The sequence below is a fragment of the Danio rerio genome, chromosome 2 (genome assembly GCF_052040795.2).
Source record: "Danio rerio strain M-AB ecotype USA chromosome 2, GRCz13ab, whole genome shotgun sequence".
NCBI classification, from domain to species: domain Eukaryota; kingdom Metazoa; phylum Chordata; class Actinopteri; order Cypriniformes; family Danionidae; genus Danio; species Danio rerio.
Genome location: NC_141022.1, coordinates 12038760 through 12056678, shown reverse-complemented (window position 1 = coordinate 12056678; position 17919 = coordinate 12038760). Strand labels below are relative to the sequence as shown.

Below are 17919 nucleotides of genomic sequence, written 5' to 3'. Positions count from 1 at the left end.
GTGCAATATGTTAAACATGTGCATGTGCATGTGCAGGCACTCAGCAAAGTTCATAATAGCAGTAGTGTGTGGTTCATTCATCATTGCTGGAAGGCTAAATAAACTCACAACAACTACAGTACATCATATAACCATTGAGAAACCGTCAGTCTTAACTTTGGTATTTGCTTCATCTGTTGATGCTTGAGTCTAAAAAGAATTTACAGTACTTCTCCAGTGTTGAAGGAATGCTTTAGTTGCATATAATTTGCTAAGACTTTATCCTGTGGGTTTGGGATTTCTTCCATTGTTGGCAGATTTCTCATTCATTAGCGAGCAGGATCATCTGTCAGTCCAGCTGCTCAGGTACCACCGCAGACCACCGTTATCCCCTGATCTGACCAATCCGAGCTGTAATCCTGCCTGAAGGAGGCCGCTCGCATGTGGAGCAGAGCTCAATCCGGATCAGGCAAAGCTCCAGCTAACTCTGACCCACGCCGTTTGCAAGAGAGCTCGGCCACCCATGCAGAGTTGTCTTTTCATACTGACCTGAGATCAGCTTTGTGATTAGCAAAGATGATTTTACAAATTTGGAAAGAGCAAGCCCATCCCAGCCCACCATTGCTACTGCCTTCTCCAATCATGTGCCTGCCAAGCTGAAAAGCCACAAAACCATTCATGCACACTGGAGCTGCGATTAATGTAATTGTTTCTGACAAGCGATGATAACGGTAATATATGTCGTGCTGCAGGGCATGTGGTTTAAGGAGCCTGTGTAATGGCTTGGTTTCGCATAAATTTCTGAAACATACGGAAAGGCTTTCTGAAGAGCCTCTGTGTGGTTGAGGATAACAGCAGGAGCTAGAACATCAAAATACTCTTCAGACGTAGAGTGAAAATGCACCCATTATGTGATTTTATATCAGAGGCTCATTTTCTGAATGTAGTTTGCCATAAATTCTGTCATCGCATACCATTTCAAACCTGTATATTTCTTTCTAGACATCAAGTCAGAAGGACAGTGTACAGGGTTCAGACTAAATGTTTATCTGATATGATAGTCAATGTTTCAGGCTTTTGCAACTTTAACTCCTACAGTAAATTCTTGTCATATATTGGGCAAGAAACCCAACCAACCAATCATTGCATGTTGTCTTTAATGAATTGTATAATGTCACTGAGAAGACAGGGCTAATGACTGACTCAAGTAAAAACGATAGCAAAGTCAAGGCAAGTTTGCAAACTTTACCCCCAATAAAAGTTTTGGCTAAAGCTATACCTTCAACTTTACCATTAGGGTCAGGACACATCAAACTAACTGTCAGCCATTGGGCTTTGTCAGGCTTTTGGTCAGTGTCAGTCCGGCCTAGTTGTTTTGGTGTGTTCGACACGTCGCCTTACATTGGGTTAGCATGGGATTGAGTTGCATGGGTTCAGCATGTAAAATTGGCATCACCTCTCGGGTTAAGAGAGTGCTCTAAGTGGTATTTCAGCAAAGAATTGAAGTGACATAATCATGTAAAGAATTGTAATTTCAGTACATTTCTCATATATTTGCATGCAATATGGATTATTACAAAGCAGACATCTCCACAAGTGAATCCCTCCATGGAGTAACAATTATCGTGATAATACCCACATAGCAAAACATCTGTGGCCCAGCTCTGGCCCACACAATTAGCTTTTGCTTGGCCCACATGCCCCAGTGAATTACGGTACATGACTGGACCAAGTCTGGCTTCCAGACAATGGCCAAACATGGACCATATCTGGGCCAAGTCTCAGCCAAGTTAAAAACCCATAACTGAGCCTAAACTGGGCCAGATATGTTGGTTTGTGTCACGACTAAAATGACATTGATAAACCCATGAATCATTGTGCTTTAGGCTTGCTATTGGTGAGCTTTTTCTCAAAACGACCTGATTTGTAATTTGTTTTTCTTTTTTTGAAAATAGTACAAATGTATTTAAAAGTGGGTCAAGATTAGCCAATTTTACATGGCTCGCATATCAGTTATTAACATCTGAGCCAAATAGTACATTTTACTTCTGGCCCGAGTATTGTGTGCCACCTTAAGGATGGTGCCACCTCTGCCAAACCAGGGCCATGTTTGGCCCACATGCTGTATGCCAGTGCCGGATGAATGCCTACTGTGCCAGATTTATGCCAAATCTGGGCCAGAATTCTTTGCTATCTGGGTAGTACTGAATGAGACTTTGTTTATGCTTTGCATAACATGCATATTATCTTCCAACTTCCTGTTGTGGAATGAGAGAATATTGCCACCTGTGTGTGAGGAAAGACTCAAGCGACTCTGTCTCATGCAAACCCAGAATACACTTTCATTTCAGCCAGCTGCTGTCTGTTTGGTGTGCTCATGTACTTTTTTTTTTGTCTAGAAGAGTAGTGATGCAAGGCGACAACAGTTGGATTTTGTCTACACTAGTTGTTTGGCATTGGAGCATTGGAATCAATCACCCAAAAAGAAAAATTGTAGTGTTAAATCGAAAATGTTTTTTTGTGTGTGTGTGTTGAATACTCTTGATTCAACTGCATGGTCAAAATGGATTTTCAGTCTTGAGTGTGTCAACTCTTATGACCATAATAGCATTGTTGTACAATCTATGCATTGATGATATTGTTTCATTGAAAGCTAATATGAAGTAATTTAAGAATTCTATAAACTAGCATGCATTAAAAGTATGAAATATCAACTAGAATGGACAAACCCAATAGTGACACAAACACTGTCCTGTAAATGTTCAGGATCTTTCATATACTGGTCAGACTATGAATTAACAAAGAAAAGTTTTGTTTATAATAATGAGCAAATTGACTGCACGACATTGAAACATGACAGAAATTTAAATACAGCCATTCAGAAGCACAGAATATGAACTCACTTACGAAATGGTATGGTTTATAATCAAATTAATACATAATAAAACTGAACGGCCCACTGAATAAACCGCCAACTTATCCAACATATGTTTTACATAGCGGATGACCTTAGCTGCAACCCAGTACTGGGTAGTATAATACAATTATTTAAATAATTCTTTTTTTATTATTAATAATTTTTTACATTTGAATATATGATTGAATTCTTAGAATTTCCAGATGTCTTAGCCATTCTAATATGCAGATTTTTTGCTCAAGAAAAATTTATTAACACTTCTAAAAACGTACAGGAGCATAAAATGGAGCTGAGTTTTTTATTTTTTATTTTGAAGAATAGACAAACAGGCAGTGGTCAAAACAGGAGCAAACAACAATGTCAAGAATAAAGGTTATTCCACACTGAATCAAATTTTTTTTTTTCTGTAATCTTTGCACGTTCAACCTTATGTTGTGTCAATCGTACTGACACTGCCTCCGAAACTTTCGTTCGTCATAAAAAAAAATTCCAACCATTTTCGTTTTTTCCACTTTTTGCACCTGAAAAGGGTCTTTGATAGGTGTTTTGACAGTTCAGAGCCACTATACAAGTCAATAACTAAATACAGAAGGCCAAGACTTGAGCTACTGATAACTTTATGACAATTACTGTTCATCAAAAAAAGACTGAATGTGATGGACAGTTGAGAATCCCTATATGCTGGATTCAGTGACTGGTGCACCTCTCCCAGGCTGCTGCTTGGTGCATGTCCATCCATACATTTGATTTACTGCCCATAGACATTATATTAGTGAGCATGGTCTGCTTTTGGTCTGTTGCTTCGACCACCATCTATTATAATATCTATGGGTACTGCCAGTCTCTGTTCAGGATTTCTTTACTTGCATAAATGTGTAAAGTATCACAAGCAGTATATCAAAAATCCACAGATTTTGTGAAATAAACCTTGCATTTTGGGATATCTGTAGCACAGCTCTTTGAAAAGGAGGAAAACTCTCATTACTCTCTATGCAGGCTAGTAGCCTATTAAATGAAGAAAATATGTAGCCTATTCCTCTTTATTTTTCTACTTTGGAGAAGAGACAGGAGAACAAAGTATCACTGCTTGAACTGACTCTGAAATGTTTAGCATTTTTTTGTGATGGGTTAATTAATAAGCATCGGACTCGGTATGCAAGGTTTGTTTACGTGACAAAATTTTCACATATTAATACGAAAAACTTCAATGTGCAAAGACCTTAACTCAGAGAAACAGGTAATGAGTCGAGGCAGGCAGCAATTATACATACACAAGAAAGAAAACAGGAATGAAGCCATGGAAACAGGAAAATTGCAGTAAAAAATCAGTAGCAAGACTTGGCAGTGACAGTGTGATAAAGATGCTTTTATGCGTATATAGATTGGCTGCCGATTTTGTGTAATCAGAGTCCAGTTCATGAGTATCTGATGTTGTGGTGCAAGTGATTCTGGGAAGTGTAGTCAGGGTGGCTAGTGGAGTGTATGGGTAAATGGAGCATTCTCTGATGGATTTAGGTGTCACTCCAACAGATATTCCTGATGGTATCAGTGTTGACTTTAATGAACACCATGATACATTTTCCCCAATGTTTTGATGAATAGAAAGTTCAAAATAACAAGTAAAAACCTTTTGTAACATTAAAAATCTATTTTCTGCCACATACGTTTCACATAAAAAAAAAAACCTTACTGACCCCAAACCTTTTGGCATATTTGCTGTAGTTATTTTGCTTCTTTTCCTTCTGTCAAGAAAAAAGCAGCTTTCATACATAAGAGTTATTAAATGTTCTTTGAATTTCCATTTTCCAGTGATTTACCTCTCTAATAACTGTCACCCAGTGATCCCAATTTAAACCGCAATTTCTTTGGTATTAACGCTGAGGTAAATATCAACTGTCTAACTCCATCTAAATTGTCGCAGATCCATGCGCTGGCACACATTAAGCTAATATAATTAAGCCTCCCACATGAATTAAACGGGATTTAAAAAGATGGTTGCCATGGAGCTGCTGAACAGATTGTGAGAGTTAAGAAACAAGCAAAAACATCCGTCAGTCACAATGGCCACTTATGCAAATGCTCAAATGAGTCTGCAAAAGTTTTTTTATTGCCAACTTCCAAAATTGTTTTTGTGTCTCAGCAGAGTGCTATATTCAGCTGGCAGTTAAAAGGGGTCACTTTTGGGCTTCTCTTTCAGTATAGTCCCTGCGGCTTGTTTCTTTGAGTGTTGCATCAAACCCAGAGTTCTGGTGCACATATATAGGCCAGAGTTTCACCTGAAGAGGAAATCAGTCAAGCACACCTGCACAACAGGAGTAAACTCTCTCCGCTTCCAGGGTTTTCCCTCCAGGTTGCTGCAGGATTGAGGTGAGCCTGTCTACAGTAATCAATCCTGTCTCTGAGCCCTGCTCCGAGGTATGCTGAGGACACTAGGCCTGTTTAAAAGGATAAGAGGAAGTGGGGGATGGAGGGAAGTAGTGTTTACAAACCTTGCCTTGACTTCATAGCCCTCACAGATGCAGACTTGCTTTCTTCATAGTATGGTCCAAGCGTGATTTAAAAAATCTAATAGACTTCCAAACATAGACATCATGACTAAATTAAGGCTAAATTTGTGCTGTCAGTGAAAATCTATTAGAAAATAGTCAAAAATAGAAATGTCATTAAAAATACTGGAATGACTGACTACATGAACTGAAGTCTTTCTACTATGTCTATTTGAGCACTAGCTTTAGAGTATTGATAGACATCTATGATTTTCACAGCCTTAATTTAGCCTTTAATTTAGACATCATTTAAACAAACAATTGCTTGTAGGGTTGCTGGTTGCAACCCATATTCACTACATTCACTACACAGAATACATTTCTCAGTTAGAGATTTTCACTGGTTCACAACTTTTTGAAGTAGTCTTTGTTGTTTGGTCATAGGTTTTGTGATAATGGAGAGAAAATGTATGTAGTCTCATAAGTTATTCAATATTTAAACATTATATTTTTGTATGTTGTTGTCTTGGAACAAATTTTCGTATGATTTGTGTTCGTATGATTTGTGTTCGCTCAGTATTGTATATCAGTATTGTATAAACAGTGTGCTGCTTGGAACTGACCCAGACTCTTCTTCTGTTGGAAAGATAAACTTGGGGTCTGTTCTTTGTTTGTGGATCACTCAGTAAGCTGGATTTGATTTGATTGACATAATAGTTCACACAAAATTTAAACCAAATTCCAAAATATTTTAACTCGTGTTCCGAAGATGAGTGAAGGTCTCTGGGGTTTGAAATGACATGAGAATGAGTAATGATTGGCCAAATTTTTTATTTAGCCCTTTAAGTAAGATATGAAGAATGGATCCCTGGACCTGTTGTTTGTAAACGACGCTGATGGTTTAACAATATCATTATCGTTACAACAGGATCATATGTCCTATAGCTTTAGCAAAGCCCCATGTAATGCCACTCTGAAAGGATTATCTCAGGATCTGTGCATTATGTTTTGTTGTGTTTGGGCTTTGTTTGAATCAAGAACGTCTGCTCTAAATAAAGCACAGCAATATATAGAAGGTCCAGGATTTATTATCATCACCACAGACTAACTCTGGACACCATAGCGGTGTTTTTTATAAAAAACATTATACAAAATAATAAACAGACACAGGACCCAAAGTAATGCAGTAGATTAGGACATGACCCTTCTCTAAATAACAACGGAGATATTTGTGGTTTTTTTAACTGTGCTCCAAATATGAACAAATATGTCACTTTTCACAGTGCTGTTTAAAAATTAAGCAGGATTGTGCCCAGTCAGTAACTAAATGGGAGACCACATGGGAAAGCTAGGTTACTGATGGAAGTGGTATTAGTGAGACCAGTTGTGGGCGCTTAACCTGCAGTCTGTGTAGGTCGTAATGCCCCAGTTTATTGATAGGGAGTCTATGCTGCTCAGTGAGTGCCGTCTTTTGGATGAGATGTTGAATCAAGGTCCTGGCTGACTGTGGTTGTTGAAATCCTTGTATTTCCTCCGAAAAAGTGTAGGGGTTTAACCCCAGCATCCTGGCCAAATTGGCCCACTGGCCTCTTTCCATCATGACCTCCTAACCGTACCCATATCATAATTGGGCTCATCACTCTGTCTTCTCTCCACCAATTAGCTGGTTTGTGGTGTGCGGTCTGGCACAATATGGCTGCCATCGCGTCATTCAGGTGAATGCTGGACACTTGTGGTAGATGAGGAGATTTCCCCAAAAAATGTAACCAGAGTATCCAGAATAGCTCTTTACAAATTAAGTATCCAGAAAAACGCTATAGAAATGTAAGGAATTATTATTATTATTATTATTATTATCAGTACATTTTTTATATTGTTTTTAAGACTGATTTATACTTCTGCGCCCAGCGCACACGTATGGTCTGGCTTGGCCTCCAGGCAATCGCATAGCCCTTCTTAGTGGCTAACGCTAACAATGATGCGCATTTCTTGCAAAACGTAACTACATGTCGCAACAACGCATAGCGCAAGCTCTGTGATTGGTTGGCTTAGTAGCTGTGACGAGTGTGGGCGGTGCTGATAAACCCGAGCCCAATGGAGAGAGTGTTTACAAGTGTTGAGTCACTTGAAGGAGCTCCACATGGAAACTTTTGTTTTGTGTTTACCTTATGCTTAAAATTGTTGAAAATCTGCCGGCTCCCGGCTCTGAATAAGCAAGTTTGTGCTACTTGTATATTAAGGTAGCATTCAGAAAAACAAAACACCCATGAAAAAACTCAACACAGAGGAACATAAAAACCTCACTGCCAGCTAGCGTTTCAGAAGGGTTATGCAGAGCAGCACAAACAGCACGCAGAAATATAAATACACGGCTACGTGCAAGGAAGTTGCGATCACTCAATGCAGAAGTATAAACCAGTCTTTAGCTGTCCCAGACTCATTGGAAATGCATTCTGACTCGAAAGGGTTCATAACAATGTGAAAAAACACATGTCTGGACTGAGCCCCAATTAGCTCCTTTTCATGAAGATAAGACTTCCTTTGCTAAAGCGTCCATATTGATCATTTTCCCCATTCAAAACTATACAAGTGTCTTATGTATTCAATAATCTTTGGTTACGCTTGATCAAAATTAATTAGAAAACAATATCAGCGTATCCTTCTTACTAATTTTCATGTTGATTTTCAAAATTAGTTTAAGTCACAGATTCAGCCAATAAATGCGATTGGGTTATTTTTAGCATCTGAGCTGGTTATTGGCTCAACCCCACCTGGCAGGAGAATGAAGCACCTGTAAGTGAAGATGGCAGAACTGAAATTTCAACCGATCCATTGAGACGTCAAATTGATAGCTTTCTCCAGGTGTTGTAGACCTCCTTAGGCTAGACTCCACGGCCTCGCTGTCAGAGTGAATGGCCCTCAAGGAGGGGATGAGTAGCGTTGATGGGTAGTAATGATCAGGAGAGCTGTGCGCTAATGAACAGAAACAGAGGAACAGCTTGCTATATATACTTCCCACACATGAGCGACTAGAGTTCTGTGTGTGCGTTTTCCCCAAAACAGTGATTATTTGGATTTATTTAGTTTGCGAAATACAAAACAATCTTCAAAAGACTTCGTCTTGCCAGCGAAGAGTCAGCGATACTATAGAGACACCATAGTGAAGTTTGTTCCAAGAATAAAGATGTGCTTGTCGAGCAGTGCCGACTGTAACAAGCTCTCGTTTTCTGGATGCCTACAGGATGCCCATTCCACCAAACAGAGAGATAAAAGAGCCCATCCATGCACCTCTGAAGTCTCGCTAAACTCAGGATTTCCTGGGCTTTCATTAATGCTGTGGCTCTGGGCCAAATCCACTGTATGTTTACCACAGCAGAATGAGCCTGATGCGTTTTGAGCCATGCTAAAAAGTACTTTTAAGAAGTTTGTCAAGTGTACTATTGATTCTCAAGGGCATTTCTTCTTCAAAAAACTAGAAAAAAGTAATCCACAAAGCACATGAAATAATATGACTTTAAAAATGCATAAATCTGTCATTCCAACAGTGACACCAGCAGTAAATTATAGATTTAGCGAAAGTTTTCAAGACCCATCATCAGTCGGCCATGATGGACAGACCTATTTTATTATCTGCTGTTAAGGCTAAACATTACATACGTATTAACTAGTTCTCACCATAAATAAAGCCAACACAGACTCATTCTGAAAATGTAGCCTTATATACATTTCTGGAGATCACAAATTATGTAGCCAAAAGCACTCACCTTCTATATATATATATTGTCAGAAATCCCACTAGGAACTGAAAATATTTAGCGAGTTTCACACGGACTGTTATTAGCGGTGCAACTTCCCATACTCAGATGCCGGGCCAGATCACAATGCGCTCCTTTTCTTCCGACATGTTGTGCGTTCATGCACTAAATGTGAGTAATAATGTGACAATCACTGAGTGAACATTTACTCCTTTCATATAAGAGACTGTTTGTTATATATGACGACGATCGCGCCGCGATCGCGGGAAAATATCGCTCGCGCTAGCCGCGAGAGAATACAGTGTGCAATATATGCTCCGTCATTCAGCCTATTGCCTTTTACTGCCATTTAACTAATTAGTTGGTTTGTTATTACGTATATATTTGTTCCTTTATTATCACTGTTTAATCATTGTATATATGGTGTGATTTCTCATTGAAGTGAATGTGTAAAGATACCTTATATTTATACTGTATTCCTCATCTGTTCTACAGACCACAACATACTTGGAAAGTTTGATGGCACTGACTGCTTAATAATTGTTATTAAAGAAGTTTGAAAAGGATTACTTCTTTGTTGCCTGATTCTCTGACCGGAATCAATGTCCATATTTGTCCGCCAGTAGAACTGTAAATTTACTCCGTTGACAGAGGTATAGTACCCCGTCACAAGTTGGTCCTTCGAGCCGGAGCTGGCAAAGCAAACAATATGGACAGTGCAACTGTAGTTGTATCAGACCCCGCAGCCAGACCGAAGAGAAAGGGTAAACTGCCATCACATTTGGGAGATTATGAAGTTGGCTATACACTTCCTGAGGGCCCTCCTTCAATCACTGCTTCACGCTGTCACAGCCAACATAAAAGCCAGTCAAGGAAAACGTCACATAGTAAAGCCAGCCTTCATTCTAAATCCAGTAGTTTTTCCACTACTTCTCGTGCACAAGCTACTTTAGCACTCACAAGCAGTCAGGCAGCCATCGTGGAGGAGAGAATTAAGCAGCGTCAGTATGATAACCTTCTTGAGCAGATGGAGGAGGACAAGCTGGCAGAAATAGAATATCACAGACTGCGAACACAAGCTAAGGAGGCTCAGCGCATACAGGAAGAGGCTCTGGAGGCAAAGGAAGCATTTGCTAATCAATTGGAGAGACAACTGAAGCTGAAAAAGGCCGAAGCTGACTTAGAAGTCGCTAAACTTGTAAATTCTTTACTCAGCCAAGACCTAAGTGTGAACGATGCTGAACTTCAAGCATCCCCAGACACCACAGCACCGCCACCAAAGTCTCTTTGTGCTAGCCCAGCTCCATCTTCTGTCCTACAGCAGTCTTCATGCGCCGCACCGCCCAGAATGCAGATCATACAAACTGTTCCAGAGGCACAGAGCACATTAAAGGATCCTTATATGGCCCATTCAACACCCTACATTCCCCCAGGGGCGCTACAGGCAACTAAGTTAACACAAGCTCCAGCTCACACTGCCCAAATGGCCAATCAGCATCCACCAAACCCAATTTCAGTGCCACGACCCACTTTTAACCCTATGCATACAACAGTTACTCTTAATGCTATGCCCCACACAGACAGTGATATTACACCACCAACAGCTCCTCATCAGAGGGTGACAGTTGCATCCAACATGCCTATTTGCCCACAGCCCTTTGCAAATGCACCTGTTTCCCAAACTGGCTACTTGCCTCAACCCGGAACAGAGCTTTTGATGGCCGCAGCCTATGGCATCCCTCGCCCAACACTACCTGTGTTTGAAAGTGGTACAGAAAGTGACTTTGCCCTCTTGAAATTGGCCTTAGACAGCCTACTAAGTCCCCATACTCACATTAGCGAGCAATACAAATACCAAGTATTAATGAGTCATCTGAAATTTGCTAGTGCACAACAGCTAGCTAAAGCTTATATGCACCACCCACAACCTTACACCGCAGCCTTACAAGCTTTACAGGCGAAGTATGGCCAGCCCAGACAGCTAGTTCAATCTGAATTAGGGGCTATTATGAGTACACCTCCACTTAAAATAGGTGACGCAAACTCATTTGACTCATTCGCCCTGTCTGTCCAATCCCTAGTCGGTATGCTGAGGACTCTAGAGGGCCAGAATGGATTTGAGCTCATGTGTGGTTCCCATGTTGACCGCCTTTTAGGAAAAATGCCCCCTGCCTACAGAGATAGCTTTGTGGAGTACTGCTTTAGTCATGGCATCCTTCAATCTGGTACAGACAGAACGTATACACTTCCTGACCTAGCAGCCTGGTTACAGACAAAATCCCAAGCCAAGCGGATCTCCAGTAGAGCGGTTGCTATGTTCCAGTCAGATATTACAAAGACATCTGGCAGGAGTAAAAGCTCTTCATATCATTGGGAACGTCCAACGACTTCGTTTCTGACTTCAGAAAACGCTGTTAAGCCACCAGCAGCAACACCAGCAAAGGTCAGTCCCAAGCCAAAGCCGTATTGTCCGTACTGTGACAACCCAGACCACTATTTGAACTCATGTGACAAATTCAAGAAGCTGACCACCGATCAAATCGTCAGTTGGATCACAAGAGACAAACGCTGTTGGAAGTGTGGGAGGAATCACTCAGTTAATACTTGTAACCTCAAGCGGCCATGTAAAATATGCAAAGAAATCCATCTTACCATACTGCATGACTCAATTAAAGACACTTCCAGAGCAGTTCTAATGGTGAGTTTGCCTTCGACACAAATCTATCTGGATAGACCTAACCGCTCACAGAAGGTGATGCTCAAGGTCGCACGAGTTCTCCTGCACAGTCAAACCCAAACCATTGAGGCTTATGCCGTGCTCGACGATGGCTCAGAAAAGACTATTGTCCTCCCTCAAGAAGTTTAGCCTCAAGGGCTTAGTGGAGTTCCAGAAGTGCTTTCTCTGCAGACAATCCAGCGAAACCATACTAACCTTAATGGGTCCAAAGTCACCTTTGAGGTCTCTCCATTTGCCAAGCCATCAGAGAGGTATGTCATACGCAATGCCTTTTCTGCCCCTGGTCTATGTCTTGCTGAGCATAACTACCCCGTAGCAGCACTACAGAAGTCATACCACCATCTGAAAGGTCTGCCTTTACAGCCAGTAGACAGAGTCAAGCCGTTACTCCTCATAGGGTCTGACCTGCCACACCTCCTGACGCCAACACAGCCAATACGAAGGGGACCAGATGGTGGCCCCGTTGCTATACATACCAAGCTTGGTTGGGTACTACAGGGACCAATGAGTCCAATTCAGCCCCCCAAAGGCCTGCAACAATGCCTACATATTATGACAGCCCCATCACGTGAAGAGCTGTCTCAGCATGTGGAGCGCTTGTGGCAAATTGACACATTGCCATACAATGAAAAGCTGATAACAAGATCACAGCAAGACAAACAATGCCATAACCTCTTACAGACTACTTCTGTCAGAGTAGACGTAAATGGGATACAGCGTTATGCTACTCCACTGCTAAGACGTACCCCCATCACTTTGCTCCATACAGGCATTGAAGCTGTATTGCCCAGCCTCAGAAACCTTGAAAGAAAATTAGCCAAAAATCCTGAGCAGGCACAGGTTTACTGTTCTGAGATCCAAAAGCTTGAGTCAGCAGGTTACATCGCAAAGATAACACCACAAGAGGCAAACCACTCCACAGAGTCATGGTTTATCCCACACTACCTGGTGCATCATAATGGAAAAGATCGTATCGTCTTTAACTGCTCCTTCCAGTATAATGGCCAAAGTCTAAATGAACAACTTCTTCCTGGGCCAACGCTAGGACCATCTCTGTTGGGGGTGATATTGAGGTTCCGACAGCATGCCGTTGCAGTGAGTGGGGATATCAAAGGCATGTTTCACCAAGTGCGTCTGTTACCTGGGGACCAGCCTGTGCTGCGATTCATCTGGAGGAATATGAATAGGGAGGCAGTTCCGGACATTTACGAGTGGCAGGTTCTTCCATTTGGCACAACATGCAGCCCGTGCTGTGCCATTTATGCCCTTCAGTGCCATTCCCAGGAAAACAGAGAAAGTAGGCCAGACCTAGCTGATATTGTGGAGACCTCATTTTATGTCGACAACTGCCTTCACAGTACCCCCAATCAGGATGAAGCCAAAGCTATAATTGATGGCCTACGTGAGTCACTGTTAAAGGGAGGCTTTGAAATCCGACAGTGGGCGTGCAACGTACCTTCTGTCCTGAAGCATCTTCCATCAGAGGCTATATCGGCTAGTAGCGAGTGCTGGTTGTCCCAGAGTAGCTCTTACCTGCAGGAACTCACACTTGGCTTGCAATGGAACTGTATTGATGACACCCTTGGTTATAAAACCCGCATAGCCGAACCCATCCAGCCAACAATGAGAAACCTGTACAAAACCCTGGCTAGTCAGTTTGACCCCCTGGGCTTTATTATACCCTTTACCACTAGGGCTAAAACCTTGATTCAGGATCTCTGGAAACAAAACCTAAGCTGGGATGACCCTATCGAACCCTTATACTTGCGTGATAAATGGTCCACATGGGTTGCAGAACTGTCCCATATCACTACAGTACAATTTGCCAGACCATACGCTCCTGCAATGTCAGATACTCCCTCCACCATCAGAGAGTTACATGTATTCTGTGACGCCTCAGAAAGGGCATATGGCTCGGTGGCCTATCTTCAAATCCGGAATGAGGAGAAGGTCCATGTATCCTTTGTCCTAGCTCCTCTAGAGTGGCTCCTGGCAAATGTTTATCGATGCCCCGCCTGGAGTTGTGTGCTGCACACTCTGGCGCTCAGATGTCAAAGGTCATACAAGCTGAGCTTACTATCCCCATACACCAAGTTACACATTGGACCGACTCAACTACTGTGCTGCATTGGCTAAAGTCAGAATCTTGCCGGTACAAAGGGTTCGTAGGGTCGAGAGTAGCTGAAATTCAGACACTGACAGATGTGTCCAAGTGGAGGTATGTTGACTCCAATAGAAACCCTGCCGACCACATTACCAGGGGGCTTACTTTAGAGGAAATAGCAGGCCCTCACCAGTGGAGATATGGACCATCATTCTTGACTCAACCACAGGAAGTATGGCCAGTGACGCCCAGTACAAAGTCTGAACCTGATATGAATGAAGTCAAACGAGCATCGTTTATTGCAGCCATTAGAGTTACCCCAAGCCCAGTACCAGCAGACCTCAGTCAGTTTAGAACTTGGAAGGAACTTCTTCAAGCAACTGTCATGTCTTGTGATGGGGCGGCTGACGCTGAAACTACAAGTGATGCCTCAAAGTATATACAGGCAGAAAAGCTTCTCTTAGCGCATGCTCAGCTTGATTCATTCCCAGTGGAATTCAGAGCCCTGAAAGCTGGACAGCCCATTCCGACAGATAGCCGTTTGAGTTTTCTTGCTCCAGAATTCGACAAAGATGCTGAGTTGATAAGAGTGGGTGGACGTCTCCGTCGTGCTGAAACACTGTCATTTGATACTATTCACCCGATTGTTCAAGACTCTCACCATCAAGTTACAAAGTTACTGATCCAAGACATAGATCAACAACTCCATCACCCTGGTGCAGAACGAGTACTAGCAGAGCTAAGGCGTCGATATTGGGTGCTTAGAGGTCGCGAAGCTGTGCGGAAACACCAGCATTTCTGTCATAACTGCCAATTCTGGCGTGCCAAGCCACAGAACCCACAAATGGCCGACCTACCACCATGCCGACTACGTCTGTTTAAACCACCATTTTACTCTACGGGCATAGACTGCTTCGGACCCTTTCACATAAAGATAGGCCGGCGCAGGGAGAAAAGATGGGGGATCTTATTCAAGTGTTTAACCACAAGATGTTTGCATCTTGACCTACTTGAACATCTAGATACTGATGCCTTCCTTCTGTCTCTATGACGTTTCATATCCCGTAGAGGGAAGCCTGCTGAAATACTCTGTGATAATGGGACTAACTTTGTAGGAGGGGACCACGAGTTAAGAGACTCATTTAAGCAAATGGCCCCAAAGCTTCAGACACAGCTAGCTCAACAGCAGATTCAGTTTAGATTTAACCCACCAAACGCACCTCACTTTGGTGGAACCTGGGAGCGAGAAGTGAAATCGGTTAAGGCTGCTTTGCAAGTCATTCTTCGGGAACAATGTGTACCAGAGTCTGTCCTACAAACCTTACTAGTGGAGGTGGAGGGCATACTAAATTCCAAACCCTTGGGCTACGTCTCATCTGACATTGCCGACCCAGATCCTGTAACCCCAAATATGTTACTAATGGGACGTCATGATGCCTCCTTGCCCCAAGTCCTTTATGACTCTAACGAGATGCTGGGTAAACGCAGGTGGCGACACAGTCAAGTACTGGCTGACCAATTCTGGGCTGCATTTGTCCATCGCTACTTACCAGAACTACAGGGCAGGCAAAAATGGAGAACAGATGGTAAAGGGCTGGTAGTCGGCCAAGTTGTACTACTAATAGATAATCAACTCCCGCGTGCGCTGTGGCCTGTGGGAACTGTTACAGAGACCTATGCAGGGGCGGACGGGAGGATTCGAACTGCCAAAGTCCAAGTCAAGGATAAGTCGTATCTGAGGCCTGTTGTAAAACTCATTCAAATTCCGGAAATGAAGGATAAAGACACGGAAACCAAAGATGGCCTTTCTTAAGGTTTACAATTATCTTTATCGATAATTGGGGGCGGCTATGTCAGAAAGCCCACTAGGAACTGAAAATATTTAGCGAGTTTCACACGGACTGTTATTAGCGGTGCAACTTCCCATACTCAGATGCCGGGCCAGATCACAATGCGCTCCTTTTTTTCCGACATGTTGTGCGTTCATGCACTAAATGTGAGTAATAATGTGACAATCACTGAGTGAACATTTACTCCTTTCATATAAGAGACTGTTTGTTATATATGACGACGATCGCGCCGCGATCGCGGGAAAATATCGCTTGCGCTAGCCGCGAGAGAATACAGTGTGCAATATATGCTCCGTCATTCCGCCTATTGCCTTTTACTGCCATTTAACTAATTAGTTTGTTTGTTATTACGTATATATTTGTTCCTTTATTATCACTGTTTAATCATTGTATATATGGTGTGATTTCTCATTGAAGTGAATGTGTAAAGATACCTTATATTTATACTGTATTCCTCATCTGTTCTACAGACCACAACATACTTGGAAAGTTTGATGGCACTGACTGCTTAATAATTGTTATTAAAGAAGTTTGAAGAGGATTACTTCTTTGTTGCCTGATTCTCTGACCGGAATCAATGTCCATATTTGTCCGCCAGTAGAACTGTAAATTTACTCCGTTGACAGAGGTATAGTACCCCGTCACATATATTATTGTGTAAAAGGTTTTGCATTAACTATGCAGTTAGCTTGGAGATATATAAATATATAACCTAAGTTAGTCATTTAAACAACTAATATATATGCATTGTTTTCCCTTAAAGCTTCAAAAGAAACCTCAGGGATTTTAGATGAGGCGGTTGTTTTGGATTTCTAAAGGTGTTGCACATGCAAATCCCCCAGCTCAGCCAGTTGTGCATCTTCAGATACGGAGCCTTACACAAAGTTTCTAAATATTTTGGGCCCTCTGTCAGCCAAATGAATGTCACATGCACACAAAACAAACTTCTGCCAACATTGTAATGACGTCACTATGTGCACCCAAGCGAACTTGTATAAATATGTGCAGTTTGAACCAACCCTGAATCCACTAAAACCCTCTAAAAATATCCTAGTTAACTTTGAATAAATGGCTGATAATATGACTGATTGTTAATACGCTCGGCAGTCACTTTATTAGGTACACTACTACTGGGCTGGACCCCCATTTGCCTTCAGAACTGCTTAAATCCTTAATGGCATAGATTCAACTCATTCCTCAGAGATTTTGGTCCATATTGACATGATAGCATCACACAGTTGCTGCAGATTTGTCTGCGTGCAGAGATGCTCTTCTGCATTGGTCGTAACGAGTGGTTATTTGAGTTAATGCTGTCTTTCTATCAGCTCAAACCAGTCTGGCTATTTTTATCTGACCTCTGGCATCAACAAAGCATTTACGCCCACAGAACTGCCACTCACTGGATATTTTCTCTTTTTCTCTGTAAACCCTAGTGATGGTTTTTGTTTAAAATCCCAGTAGATCAGCAGTTACTGAAATACTTAGACCAACCCGTCTAGCACCAACAACCATGCCACATTCAAAGTCACTTAAATCACCTTTCTTCCCCATTCTGATGCTCAGTTTGAACTGCAGCAGATTGTCTTGATTATGTTTACACCGCTAAATGCATCAAGTTGCTGCCATGTTATTGGCTGGTAAGAACCTTGCATTAACGAGCAGTTGGACAGGTGTACCTAATAAAGTGGCCGGTGAGTGTACATGTAAATCCAAGCTCTTTTTCTTTTGATGTTCTTTATTCACAAATCAGTCTAAATGAGTACATTGCATTAAATGAGAAGATCAGTTAAAAAGTACGTACGGTAAACTAATAAAACACTCCGATTGTTTGATTACACCCAAAATCTTCAACTAGTCTTTTTTATTGGTCTCTTCTTTGGTATGTCTTAACTGTCAGTGACTATATTTATATGGACATTAGTAATCTAATTAAGACAATAATATGATGAAGGTTTTTACATGAGTTGCGTTTACATTGTTCTTTTTATGATCCCGTTTTACATGTTTTAGCGCATAATTCAATTTACATCATTGCGTCACGACGCTATCCATGTTTCCTCCACAGTTTCATGGAATTTCGGGTGTTTCACT

General features: G+C 41.8%; 2 protein-coding genes across 3 annotated transcripts in view; both read left to right on the top strand.

Moving 5' to 3' along the window:
• Positions 1–17919, top strand: part of slc44a5a (solute carrier family 44 member 5a) — a 252938-nt gene that overhangs the window by 117023 nt on the left and 117996 nt on the right.
• On the top strand, positions 12018–16456 carry LOC137487670 (uncharacterized). Its single transcript, XM_087240483.2, has 2 exons — positions 12018–15974; positions 16299–16456. The coding sequence occupies exon 1, from the start codon at positions 12379–12381 to the stop codon at positions 14008–14010; it is 1632 nt and encodes a 543-aa protein (XP_087096609.1). The 5' UTR covers positions 12018–12378; the 3' UTR covers positions 14011–15974; positions 16299–16456.

Coding starts and splice junctions, on each gene's coding strand:
- LOC137487670 (XM_087240483.2), top strand. CDS start 12,379: ATGAGTCCAATTCAGCCCCCCAAAGGCCTGCAACAATGCCTACATATT.